Source organism: Schistocerca cancellata, chromosome 1 (genome assembly GCF_023864275.1).
Source record: "Schistocerca cancellata isolate TAMUIC-IGC-003103 chromosome 1, iqSchCanc2.1, whole genome shotgun sequence".
Classification (NCBI taxonomy): domain Eukaryota; kingdom Metazoa; phylum Arthropoda; class Insecta; order Orthoptera; family Acrididae; genus Schistocerca; species Schistocerca cancellata.
The window spans coordinates 563226401-563240088 of NC_064626.1; the positions used below are offsets into that span (position 1 = coordinate 563226401).

Consider the following 13688-nt stretch of genomic DNA (forward strand, 5'->3'; position numbering starts at 1 on the left):
ACTTTCAATGTTACTACCTATGCTTTTAAACCTATACAGATGATTTATACCTGCAAGCCAGCAGCTGTCATCATTCTAGTCCAGAAGAATGGAGTTCTGGAGTCATTGTTCCACAGGGCATACACCTTGTCAGACGTAGGTAGTTTGGGAGTAGAAATAGAGCATCTATGATCAGTGTTCTGCACGAATGGATACATGGCCAAACAGATTCAGAAGGCCCCTCAACCAGCCACTTGACCACAAAATCTACAAGAGCAAGATGAGTCAAAGACTGTGGCACACCTGTCCTATGTGGAGGCTATTTCTGCAAAAAAAAAAATCAATAGGATTCTCAGGGAGTGTAACATATTGTGTGTTCTGACCACCTACTGAAATAAGAGGGCTACTGGAAAATGTGAAAGACAACCTGGACTACAAAAACCCAGAATTTATAATGTACTTTTCCAATGTTGCATGTTGTACATGGAGAGTGGACATTGAACGCAAAGAACAACAGAGGCATACTGGACTACAACAGGCAACTTAATCAGCCATTGCTGAACACTGTCTGGAACACTATTCTATGAACTATGATCGAATGAGGGTGCTGGCACAGACCTTGAGATACTGGGGCTTTGTTATAGGGGAGTCTGTAGGAATAAAGGTGGCAGAAAATCTCATGAGTCGGGACACTGTGTAACAATTCAGTAGAGCCTGGGATATCACACTGGAGATGATGAAAAGGCAAGGGGGGCAGTACCATAACTCCACAAAAAGAGGTACGGAGAGCGTGGACATGGAAACAGACCACAGACAGAGCACCAGGTGAGACGGTCCGAAGATTGAACATTGCAGGGTGCTTCTAGTGGGAGCAGACCTCAGACGGAATGCCTGGAACTGACGTAGGAAGGCGAAGAATATAGGTAGAAATACTGGACCTGTTCCACTTGACAAGCTGTTTTAGGTAGCACCTGATGCAGATAATGAGTCACACTGTCAAAATACTGTGCAAGAATGATGCTGATACCCGGCAGAATACCTGACACCTCAAAATGTCACAAGACCACCAGGAAAGTCTGAAGAATTACAAATTACATGACCCATTTCAATTGCTTCTTCATTCCTCCTGATTGCTATACGTTATGCTATTTCTATGCAATGGACTAAAAAACAACAGAAGTAGTAAAAGCAACCATTAACTGTATGGTTGAAGCACTAGTGATTGACCGTCACATGAACAAGACTAAAATCATCGCCAACTGTTTAGACAAAAAAAAAACCTTTCTTTGAATTTATATCTATAATGTGTGTGTGTGTGTGTGTGTGTTTTGGATGATGATGATGATGATGATAGAGAAGGGAGAGGGTGAAACGCAGTGCTAGCACACAGTTTGCTCCTTGCAAATAGCAACCAGGGGGCCACCAAGCTTAATGTCACCATCCCATGTATGGACCACTATCAACAGTGTCATGTGTCCTCACTTCATGGGACACTGCAGAAGGGTTTAGTATTTAAACTAGGACATTGGCACAAAGTCTGATGACGGGGAACTTTTGCACCGCTACCTCTCATCCCCTTGCTGGCCAAACATTGGCTGTGACAATTCTTTCCACCATCATAATTCAAAACAGGTTCCGCCTGAGGCGACTGTCTCCATATGAGCATGCATTAGTTACCTCAGCCACAGAGGCAGACCAACTAATAATTATAAGATGTAGTAAGTTCTCTCATTCTGAAATTATCATTACTCATCAGTTACTAGACATTTATGTAACTGTAATATTAACAAACAAAAGCAACTCAATGTAACTAATGTGTAACTGGAATTTCAAATTGTCTCATTAATCAGTAAGGGTAATAACTGAACACTAACCATGGTCTGTAGCAAAAACATCAATAATGTCTATGTTATCCCACAGTGCCTGTTGATCTTCTTCAGTACCAAGAACTGGTCTTACACTTCCTTTCCCAGCTCCTAATCTTTCAGCATCTTTCTGTGTCAGGAACAGGTGATGTGGACAAACTTCACATGTAACTGGCAGACCCTGTGTGAGTAAAAAAAGTAAAACTTATTTTTCTCAACTTTCCCTTCATGGTCTGGAATGGCAAGAAAATGATCACATACTACAAATCTCACACACACACACACACACACACACACACACACACACACACACACACACACAGATTTTTTTTAGGGGAGAAAAAAATATTTAAATTTTGTGAACATTTCTGATGTTATCCATCACATCAGTATATTGAATAACACCACATATAACATCTGAAATCATGCCTTAATCTTCTTACCTTCACACTGTCTATTCCAAATAATCATGAAATGCACAGTGCTGACTATTAACAAGATAATCACTATAATACTGATGTTATGTGAGAACTATTACTAACAAATTATCATGTTCCTGAATTACGTCTACAGAGAAAGGGATGTCAAATTCTCTAATACGATCAAGATGACGACGCCTCTATGTGAGCAATCTGGTCTTTCAAATGATGCCATAAATTAGTTAGAATTTTGCACTATCTAATATATCGGGTGATCAAAAAGTCAGTATAAATTTGAATACGTAATAAACCACGGAATAATGTAGAGAGAGAGGTAAAAATTGACACACATGCTTGGAATGACATGGGGTTTTATTAAGGGGGGGGGGGGGGACCACCACCTCATATTGCTAGACACATGAAAGATCTCTTGCGCGCGTCGTTTGGTGATGATCGTGTGCTCAGCCGCCACTTTCATCATGCTTGGCCTCCCAGGTCCCCAGACCTCAGTCCGTGCGATTATTGGCTTTGGGTTACCTGAAGTTGCAAGTGTATCGTGATCGACTGCAATCTCTAGGGATGCTGAAAGATAACATCTGACGCCAATGCCTCACCATAACTCCAGACATGCTTTACAGTGCTGTTCACAACAGTATTCCTTGACTACAGCTATTGTTAAGGAATGACGGTGGACATATTGAGCATTTCCTGAAAAGAACACCATCTTTTCTTTGTCTTACTTTGTTATGCTAATTGTTGCTATTCTGGTCAGATGAAGCGCCATCTGTCGGACTTCTTTTTTACTTTTGTCTTTTTTTAGTTCTAATAAAACCCCATGTCATTCCAAGCATGTGTGTCAACTTGTTCGTCTCTATCTACATTATTCCGTGATTTATTCAGTTTTCGAATTTATACTGACTTTTTGATCACCCAGTACACTAAAAAAACATAACACTTGGTGTAATAGTTAGGGGTACTGTCATATGAAGACATTGAAATATCTTGAAACATGTGTTTTATCAATCATTCTCAATCATGAAAAATGCTCTGCTAAGGGCACTTATCTGTAACACTAACATGCAGCCAGACAAAATGTTTCCAAAGAAGACTGTAGCATTTGTGCATGCTTCTCTATTAAAATGTGCGAATACAGAGTTAAGTATGTAACTGTGCACTTTGAACAATCTGAGCCTGAATGTTATACTGCAAATCATGCTAATGACAATAATGGACTACAAAAAAACTTGATAGAATAACTATGTAGTGCCAAACAGAAGTCATCAACAAACAAATGACATTTATACTTAACTCTCATAATAAACCAACTACTTCCAAATACTCTCTAAATTAATGTGGCATTTCTTTTTTTCAGCTGACATCTCACCTTCTCTTTAGCAGCTCTTATAATCTCGATCTCTTCCTTCCGAGCAACATGGCAGATATGAATAGGTCTGCTGTGGAGTGTGGCCAATAGTAGTACTGCAGCAGTTGTCTGACTCTCAGCATGCACACACAAAGGAGATGTTTTTGGCCAACTGTCAAAATGCTGCAATCAGGAAAAAGAGTATCAAATGCTGTAATTATATATTTGAACCGCACCAGTTAATTTTGTAAAGTCAGTAAAAGCAAGGGAATTTTGGATGAAAAGGCAATGTGAGGAAAGAAAACAATTAGAAAAGCAAGGAAAAAATAAATGAAATCTACAGAGCTGCAAGCAGTATAAAAACACAAAGACAGTAAAATATTAGCAAGTAAGGAATGCTAAACAAGCAGGAAAAAGTGATGATGGACACTGAAGAGAACAAAGATGTATGGAAGGCTTACACAGATCTAAATGATCCTACAGCTGATCATGAAGGACTAGTCTTACAGGATGAACAAGAGTGTGACAAAAATAACTGAGTGCCAATAACAGACAAATTGGAGGTGGAGAAAGTGCTTTAGGATCTTACAGAAAAGGAAGTGATGGGTTGAGAGCAACTACTGTCTGAGGCATTAAAAGCCTTAGGGAATGATGCTGTAACAAGAATTACAATCTGATCAATGGAATATATGACACAGGTATCTGGCCTGACACTTTTCGTAAGACCATATGGTTCCCTTACCAATAAGATGCAATGTCAGTCAATGTGAAGATTATAGGATAATTAAAAATATAGGAGAATTACTTTTATATGCAACATTACCAAGTATGTGACCAGAGCAGTGCTGAGAACAGAAAGGAAAACAGAGGAGAATATGAAAGATGATCTGTTCAGATTTAAGAAAGGAAGAGGAACAGAGCTGCAGTTGGGTGTCTGAGGATGATGAAAGAAGAAACATTTTTGTTAAGTCAGTTGAGAAATGTATGTATGTTTTGCTGACTGGGAAAAAGCATTTGACAGATCTGTCTGGTGAATGCTGTTGAAGATTCTGAAAGATACTGTTATTGATTGGAAGGGTAGGAAGTTGATATAGCAACTCTTTGAATAGAAGATGAGACTGAAGAGGTGTGAGACAAGGTTTCTGCATGTCACCAGCACTGCTGAATATATATCCTGCAAAGTTAATTAATAAGGCCTTGGAAAGATCAAAATGACTTTTAGTAGTAGGAGAAAGAATAAAAACCATCAAATACACTGATGATACAGCTGTGTTTCAGGCACAGAAAGAGCTATAGGTAATGATGGAGAATATTGTAAGTGTGGGTAAAAAGTTTGGAATGGAACTGAACACCAGCCAGATCAAAATGATAAGAATAAGAAAAGAAGGTGATATGATTAATATATCACTAAATGGAATGGTATTACAACAGGATCAGTCATTCCATTATTTGGGAAGCTCGGTAACATCCAGCAGAAGCGAGAGACACAATTTGCAAGGGAAAGAGAGCTTTCACAACAGTGAAAGGTTTGCTGACAGTCACAAGCATCCCCATTACATTTAGGAAGAGTGTTGCCAAATGTTGTGTGTGGAGTGTGGTGACTTACTGTTCTGAAATGTGGACAGGCAGACAAAGAGAACAAAAATATTTATAAAGTTTTGAAATTTGGCTATGGAGAAAGTGAAATGGATCGAGCGAATGAGAAATGAGGAGTTGCTGAGCAGGTTAGGAGAGGAAAGGAACTTTACTGAGGATGATGCAGAAGAGGAAAACATCTTGGATGGGACACGTATTACATAGTAATTGTCTGCTACAGAGAATCATAGAGTGAAAAGTAGAAGGAAAAAGAGGGAGAGGAAGAAGAAGGTTTGGAATGCTAGCAAATGTGAAGAGAGAAAGAAGTTAGAAGCAAATGAAGGAGGATGCTCTGGACAGAAAGATACAGAGGACTTCCAGTTGATACCTGTCTCAGGACAGATTTGCAGAAAGAGAAGAGAAGAAAGTCAGTGACATGGGAAATCTAGTTATAAAAACTATCTCACTCTGCACATATTACATACTGACAAAAGTGGATGATTACATCCATGCAGACTCCTTTCACAAAAAAAGGACGTATCCACTGACAGTAAATGTGATCAAACAATTAGTTAAAATTTCTGTGCATAGGCTGTTTCAAGATGAGCACACTGTTTGTGAGTCTGACTTCTTGATGTAATCAATATAATCAAAAATCAACCACACTTGTGATTATAAACAGAAGTAGATCAATTTATGGACCACAAATTCAAACTACTGCAGTAAATTAAGAAGTAAAGCAACCAGACATTTTTTTGTGTGTTTTTATTTGTACCAATACACATTGTAGGCTTTTGTCCATCAATTAGTGTAATATATATTTACATCTTCAATTAGCACATTGCTTGTAAATATGGAAAATTAGAGCAACAATAAGCAGAATAAAACACCAGTTGCAACATTCATTAAATGATGCTCTAATTAAAGTTTTAAGTATGTACTACTCCAATTAAAGGAAAAGTGGATGAAAGCTCAAAATGCATACTGGTGTAAACAGACATACATAAAAAGTGGTTGGTTGCTGTATTTATGAAGTAGTACAATCCACAGCCACAGAGCTGAACAACCAGAAAAATGGATAAATTTAAATTAATCTTTGTATGTATGTTATTTAGATATTTCCATTTTTACAGTATGTAGAGGTTAGTATCTAAATATTTCCCACAACACAATATCTTCTTCATTCCTCTCATTCTTTTCAGTGACTACTTAATGTTTGTGTACATTTACAGCTTGCAACTTCACTGTATGACATACTAATGAATGTTATATTACCAAGTTTCAACAAGTGCAAACTGTATAATGAAAATGATTTACTGTTGCATGGAACATTAATATTATCCTTTAATTTTTAACCTTTTACCCTACCTGTTGCTGATAGGTAGAAAATTTACCTTAATCCAAACACTGAGGTCTTTCAAAGTTAGGGTTGTGTAAGTCTCATTCAGGTACATCTTCAGTCCAGCTGCTGATGGAGCGAGCTCTGGTATGAGGCTATAGTTGTCCGATGAAGCACCAATGAATAATCCATAGTCACAACGAGCTCCTGCACTTGCCAACTATAAGAAAAAAATTTTTGGTGACAAAAAAGTCTATGGTTTGATGTAGCCACCATCTAAAAAGCATGTTTAATTTTCCTTTGGTTTTACAGACTGATGTGAACATCTTGTCATAAATGCTTCTCAAACCAAATTTATTTCATTATAATAAGCCAGTTTATGAGGTTTTCAGTTGAAATGCTCAAATGCTTTCACTCCTTTAAACGAACGATCACGTATCATACACTATGAAACACCTCTGACCATCAACACATCACTATGGTGACACTGCTAAGTCTACCTCCATTTTCTTACTTAAAGTAAATTCACAAGGGAGGTAATTTAAAGCTGTCATCGACTGAAAGATAGGTATGAACATCATAGTGCTTTATCAGGCATGTTGGGGGTGATATGTCATTGTTTTCTTCTAACATTTGAAATGACTAGTTACAGCTTACCAGATGGTAAGTCTCCCCTGCCCCGTGGTTCTGGGTAACTTTGATAAACTGTCCCCCTTTCCCTAAACCTCTGGAGTCCTTTTCTTTCACCCTCTTCCTTCCCCTTCAACTCTTCTGCCAGAAGAAGAAGCCACTGGCTATGAAAGCTTGAAAAAGTTCTACATGAAGTTTAGCAATGAACAGCTGATATTATCCCTACTATAAGATCTGTGGAATTATTACATTCTTTTAATTTTATATGAATTTAAGGAATTGAAGTATGCAAAAAATATGCTGACTCTATTGTTTTCGTCATCATCATCAGCAAATATATTCAAAGCAACTGTTTCTGAATTACACTCCCCCACCCCCTATTCAAGCCATCCTATCAGTGTACACATGCAGTGATTTTGTACATTCAGCCTGTTTCTCAGTATTATTCCCATTAGGCTCTCTTGTAGTTGTCTGGGTAACATGGCACAGATTGTAAATGCAATGGACAATCATTAAGATTGGGTTCCAAAGTTTTTTTTCCTCTATTCAGGTTTCAGTTTTCTGTTTTATCCTCTACATGGATGGGTGCAAACAACATTTTAGAAAGGACATGGCAAATTTTCTCCCTGACCCTTTGTGCTTTGTCTGTAATGAGTATGTCCTCATTGGGACATTACACCACAATTGTCCTTCAGTTGCAACTTGCCTTATACAGAATGTTTTTTCTAAGGTACATGATATATCATTTACAGATAACTAATCAGTAATGTGGGAATTCCAACTGAATTCCTTCAATTAATATCCCTCTTCTGGGCTTGATTACGAAGTTTTCATTATTAGCAAAAAGAAACTGGAGGGACTGATGACCTCACAATTTGGTCCCCTCCCCCAAAACCCACAACCAACCAGAACTGGACTAAATATCAAACTCTGTAGAACACAGTAGCCCAACACTCAGGATACAAACAGTATGTGCGTTGTATCAAGAATCTACTTCCAGTGACTTCTATGTCAAGTGTAGATTGTCCATTTTATTCCAGAAATGTCTTATCAAATTGCAAGTCAAATTTTTGCTTAGGTTCCAATAATCAGCTGAATGACTTAAGCCATGGCCTACAATATTAGAAACAGAGCAGTTATTTTATATATAGACATCTCTCTAGGTAAATTTCTGTTTCACATCTTCTTGAGCACATAATTATAATTTTGTTCTGCAAAACTTCATTCATTCTATACCCTCACAAGGCATCTGTTGCTTGGAGCAACAGAACTCTTTATCAGAATACAAAGTTTATCTGGAAAATAACGTCCATTTTATGTAGCATGGGAAGTAATGGCTCAACTGTACAGTCACTATGGCCACTCTCATAGCAGGTCAGTATGCATATAATGACAAGAGCAAGAAGATCACACTACTTTTTGTTTTTCTACAGGCACCATTTAAGGCAATTGCTGGAATAGAAAAGCCTGCAAAATGTTAAATTTTTTATTGAAGAGAGTTTATAGTGGCAAACGAATCTCTAAGCTGTTGACATTTGTCACAAAATTTGTGCTGTACATGGATCAATTGTGATTAGTGAAGGTGCTGTGCATGAACAGAGTTGTTTAAAAGTGGCAGGATGGATGTTAACAACAGAAGAGGAGGCTGTATCTGCAGAAAATTAAATATTAATAAATAAATAAACTGCAAAAAACACCATTATACAATACATCTGCAGGACAATTTTCCACAGATTTCTCTAGTGCTTTGCACGGGATCATGACTAAACAGATATACTAGCAAAATTTGAGTACTTGTTGGATTCCACGACCTGTTTCTGATTAATATGAAACTCAGTCGATGACTGCTTCTCTGAACTTTCTTTTTGTCACAAAGAGATTGGAGAAAGCTTACTGAACAAAACTGTGAATGGTAACAAGACATACATTTACTATGTTGATTTAGAGACAAATCAGTGCTAACTGTTTGGCATTGTACTGCTTCAATTGACAACCTAAATAATCACACTAAACTGTGAGCAAGAAAGGTTATGACTATAGTTTCTTGGTCCAATAATGGACTATCTTCATACATTTTATGGAATATAGTAGGATAATCAGTTTGGACAGCTACTTTGAGTCATCAGTCTTCTGACAGGTTTGATGAAGACCACCACAAATTCCTCTACTGTGCCAACCTCGATCTCAGAGTAGCACTTGCAACCTACGTCGTCCTAATTTTCAACATTCACCACATCTGAAATTCTTCGATTCTCATCTGTCCCAATTTTCCCACAGTCCACCCTTCACTACCAAACAGTGCCGTGCTCTAAACTTACATTCTCAAACATTTTTCATCCTGCAACTCACTCTCAAAAATTTCTTCCTTAAATTAAGGCCTATGTTTGATACTAGTTTAGATTAGATTAGATTCATTATTCATTCCATAGACCCATAAAAGAGGGAATCCTCCTGAGCGTGGAACATGTCAGATAAACACATTACAAAAATGTAATTAAAAAAACCTTGAGTTTCATTAATTTTAATGATCCTCAGTCAATGAACAGTAAAATTATGTACACGAATTAAATTGGAATGTCTAATATTTACAGGTTTGATACTTACATCTGCTTTCATTAAATCCATCATTCAGACATTTGCTAGTTTCTTGGCTATTACAACCAAGTATTGTCAAAAATTAAAGTAAATTACTCATTTTAGTGATCCTCAGTTAAGAACAGTCGGATTACGTACAAGATTTAAAATTAAACTTCCGCTATTTACAGATTTAAGACTTACATCTGCTTTCAATACATCCATCATTCACACAGTAGATAGTTACTTGGCTGTTACAACCAAGTATTGTCAAAAATTAAAGTATAATAAATTTTCATTAAAATGGTCTACTGCACTTGTTGAGAAACTCATGGATGGAACAGAAGGAGTTGGCCACCAAAATTTCTTTTAAATTATGTTTAAATTGTGCCTTGTCTGAAACTAAACTCTTAACGGTCGCTGTTAACTTATTGAAAATGTGTGTTGCTGAATACTGGACTCCTTTCTGGGCAAGAGTAAGTGTATATTGTTCTTATTCCTAGTATTGATACCGTGTACTAAGCAGTTAGTTGGAAAAAGAGATGTATTATTTACAACAAACTTCATTAAGGAATAAATATACTGAGAAGCTGTGGTTAATATGCCCAATTCTTTGAATAAGTTTCGACATGATGTTCTTGGATTTACACTACTCATTACTCTTATTATACACTTCTGTACTCTAAAAATTTTTTTCTCTGTTTTTGGAGTCATCCCAAAATATGATACCATATGACAATGGAGTGAAAATAAGCAAAATATGCCAGTTTTTTTTATATTTACATCTCCTATGTCCAACATCATTCGCAATGCAAACAGACATGTTTAGGCGTTTAAGCAGTTAGTTAGTTGCTCCCAACTGAATTTATTATCAAGTTGTAATCCCAAGGATTTTACACTCTCCACTTCTCCTATTTCCATGTTGTCATATTTTATACATACACCAGAAGGAAATCTCTTCGAAGTTCTGAACTGCATATAGTGGGTCTTTTCAAAGTTTAATGACAGTGAATTGGCTATTAACCACTTATTAATGTCAGTAAAAATTTGATTAGCTGCCCTTTCTAAATTTATATTTGATTTACTATTTATTGCAATGTTTGTATCATCTGCAAATAAGACAAACTTGGCATCTGGTAATGTAACAGATGACAGGTCATTAATATACACAAGAAACAGTAGTGGACCTAGTATGTAACCTCAGGGAACACCACATGTAATTTCTTCCCAGTCAGATGTCTGATTGCCTACTGCTGAAGTGTTATGTAATGACACCCTTTGTTTTCTATTAGTGAGATATGAGTGAAACCACTTTGCAGCACTACCAGTGACGCCATAATATTTTAATTTACTTAAAAGAATGCTGTGATTCACACAGTCAAATGCCTTTGACAGATCACAGAATGTGCCAGTTGCCTCTAATTTGTAGTCCAATGAATTAAGGACATTTTCGCTGTAAGTGTAAATAGCTTTCTCAATATCAGAACCATTAAGAAACCCAAACTATGACTTTCACAGTATGTTATTTTCATTAAGGTGCTTAAGTAGACGCTTGAACAAAACCTTCTCAAAGATTTTTGAAAAAGCTGGCAAAAGTGAGATCGATCAGTAATTTGACGGCATTTTTTGTCCCCTTTCTTGTGGAGAGGTATAACTTCAGCATATTTAACACAGTCCGGGAATGTTCCTGTGACAAGTGATTGATTACACAAATAACTTGAGATATGACTAAGCTCACATGAACACTCTTTTATTAACTTTGTTGATATGTTATCATAACCACTAGAATGCTTTGATTTCAAGGACTTTGTGAAAGATTCTATTTCTTTGGGTGAAGTAAGTGTCAATTCCATTTTACTGAGACTGCTTGTGTGCACTGGTCTCAGATATTCCATTGCATTATTTACTGAACCTGACAACCCCATGCTATCAGTAACAGAGACAAAATATTTGTTTAAATGGTTTGCAACACAACATGCATTTGTTACCAGGGTTTCATTTATTTTTAGAGCTGTTTGTTCCCCCTCATTTCTGGTCCTACCTGTCTCTGACTTAACTATATCCCACATTGTTTTTATTTTATTGCTGGATGTATTTATCTTATTCTCATAATGCAGGTGTTTAGATTTCTGGATAACCTTCTTCAATATTTTGCAGTAATTTTTGTAATATGCTATAATGCTAGTATCAAAGGTGTCCCTACATATCAGATAGATTTTTCCTTTTGTCACACATGATATCTTTATCCCTTGTGTCATCCATGGTTTCTTATTAGACTTCTGCTTAATTTTAGTTACCTTCAGGGGAAAACAATTTTCAAATCAGGTGCTAACTTTATTAATGAATGTTTCGTATTTTCCATTTGTGTCTTGGATGCTGTAAACATCCATCCAATTAATTTCTTTGAGCAACTAAATTTCTCACTTTTTGACTGTTTTATTGGCCTTGTGTACTCAGTTCTGATAGATGTTTTACCCTGACAATTTTCAAACTTTAATGTTAGGTGTTGCATGTCATGGTCCGATAGCCCATTTACTACTGGCTTTGTAATGTAGCTTAGTTGCCTCGAATTGTCTATAAATATATTATCAATGGCAGTCTTAGAACATTTGTATACCCTAGTTGGCAAATTTACAGTAGAATTTAAATTGAATGACAATGTAACTGATTTCAGTAACTGTTCACTGACAGTGTTTTTCAGGACGTCTATATTAAAATCACCAGAAACCACTAGTTCTTTGTTTTTTAATTTTAGATGAGATAATAAATCTTCAAGACCGTTTATAAACAGGTTGAAATTTCCTGAAGGTGCTCTGTATATGGATACTATTATGAAGAACCTATTATGAAATTCTATCTCTGTTGCACATGCTTGTAAGTGCTGCTCTAAGCAAAATTTATTAATGTCAATATTCTTAAATTTTCCATCTTTTGTCTACAGAAGTAGGAGGCTAACTTAAATTCTGTAAGGTTTAACATATTTATACCAGTGGTCACATGATGTTCAGAGAGGCAGATTATATCATCTGGGTTTGATGTCTCTAATTAATCAATGCACGTAAGTAGTTCATTAATTTTACTTCTAAGCCCTCGAATATTTCGATGCACTAAAGAGAGTTGGCATTTCACATTTACTGAGATGAAATCAGGTGGAAATAAAATTTCTGCCGATTGCTGTAAATTTTTAACCAACAGCTGTGTTCATTGATCCAATGTGCAAGGATTATGCTGTTTATCAAACTGAAGGTTTGTTTCCATCTTTACTTCTCTCAAAACTTGACTTCATTCTGTCCTACCTATCCTAAAAAAGTTGCTGCTCCAACACCTATGGCCACTGGTATATTACCACTCATGGCAGTGCCTCCCCCCTTACATTTCCTGCTATTAGCCCAGCCAGTTTACCCTTACCTTTCCTGTTGAGGTGTAGGCCATGTCTAGTATACTCCCACCTACTGAGAGAATCAACAGGAACCAAACCAATATGTGACCCCACACCCGACCCAAGCAACCGTTCCAACTCCAAATTAACTCTCCTGATGGAAGAGTTTAAATGAAGTCAGTCATAGCGTCTCAGAACAGACACAAACTCAACACTGGTATGTGTCATTGCTGATGCAATCTTTGCCAGGTCACACACTATATTGTACCCCAGAATAACCACGGTGTCTTCCTTGGTAAAATCTTTACCGAGTGAACCTAAATCCTCGGTCACCTGACCCAGACCAGCACTTGGTTTAAAAAAAATTGTGACCTGGTATTCTGATCCTAACTGCTCCTGCAAAAGTTGGCCTACACCTCTGGCATGTGAACTACCTAACAACAAAACTTACTTTCTCTTTGCTGAATTCCCTACATTCTTATTCAATTTTCTACTGAAAGTTTGTTGTGCCCTCTCTACACCTACCTCTGTCTGAGGCTCATCAGCTTCTAACTGAAGCAACAGG

The 13688-nt window shown here is 36.9% G+C and overlaps 1 protein-coding gene across 1 annotated transcript in view; it reads right to left on the reverse strand.

The window, feature by feature from the left end:
- The window catches only part of LOC126181199 (CAD protein), a 572589-nt gene that overhangs the window by 43959 nt on the left and 514942 nt on the right, over positions 1–13688 (reverse strand). The window contains exons 22-24 of the mRNA XM_049924752.1: positions 6596–6760; positions 3648–3809; positions 1854–2025 (exon numbers count right to left, since the gene is read on the reverse strand). Of these exons, the coding sequence (XP_049780709.1) occupies positions 1854–2025; positions 3648–3809; positions 6596–6760 (499 nt within the window). The remainder of the gene's footprint in view (positions 1–1853; positions 2026–3647; positions 3810–6595; positions 6761–13688) is intronic.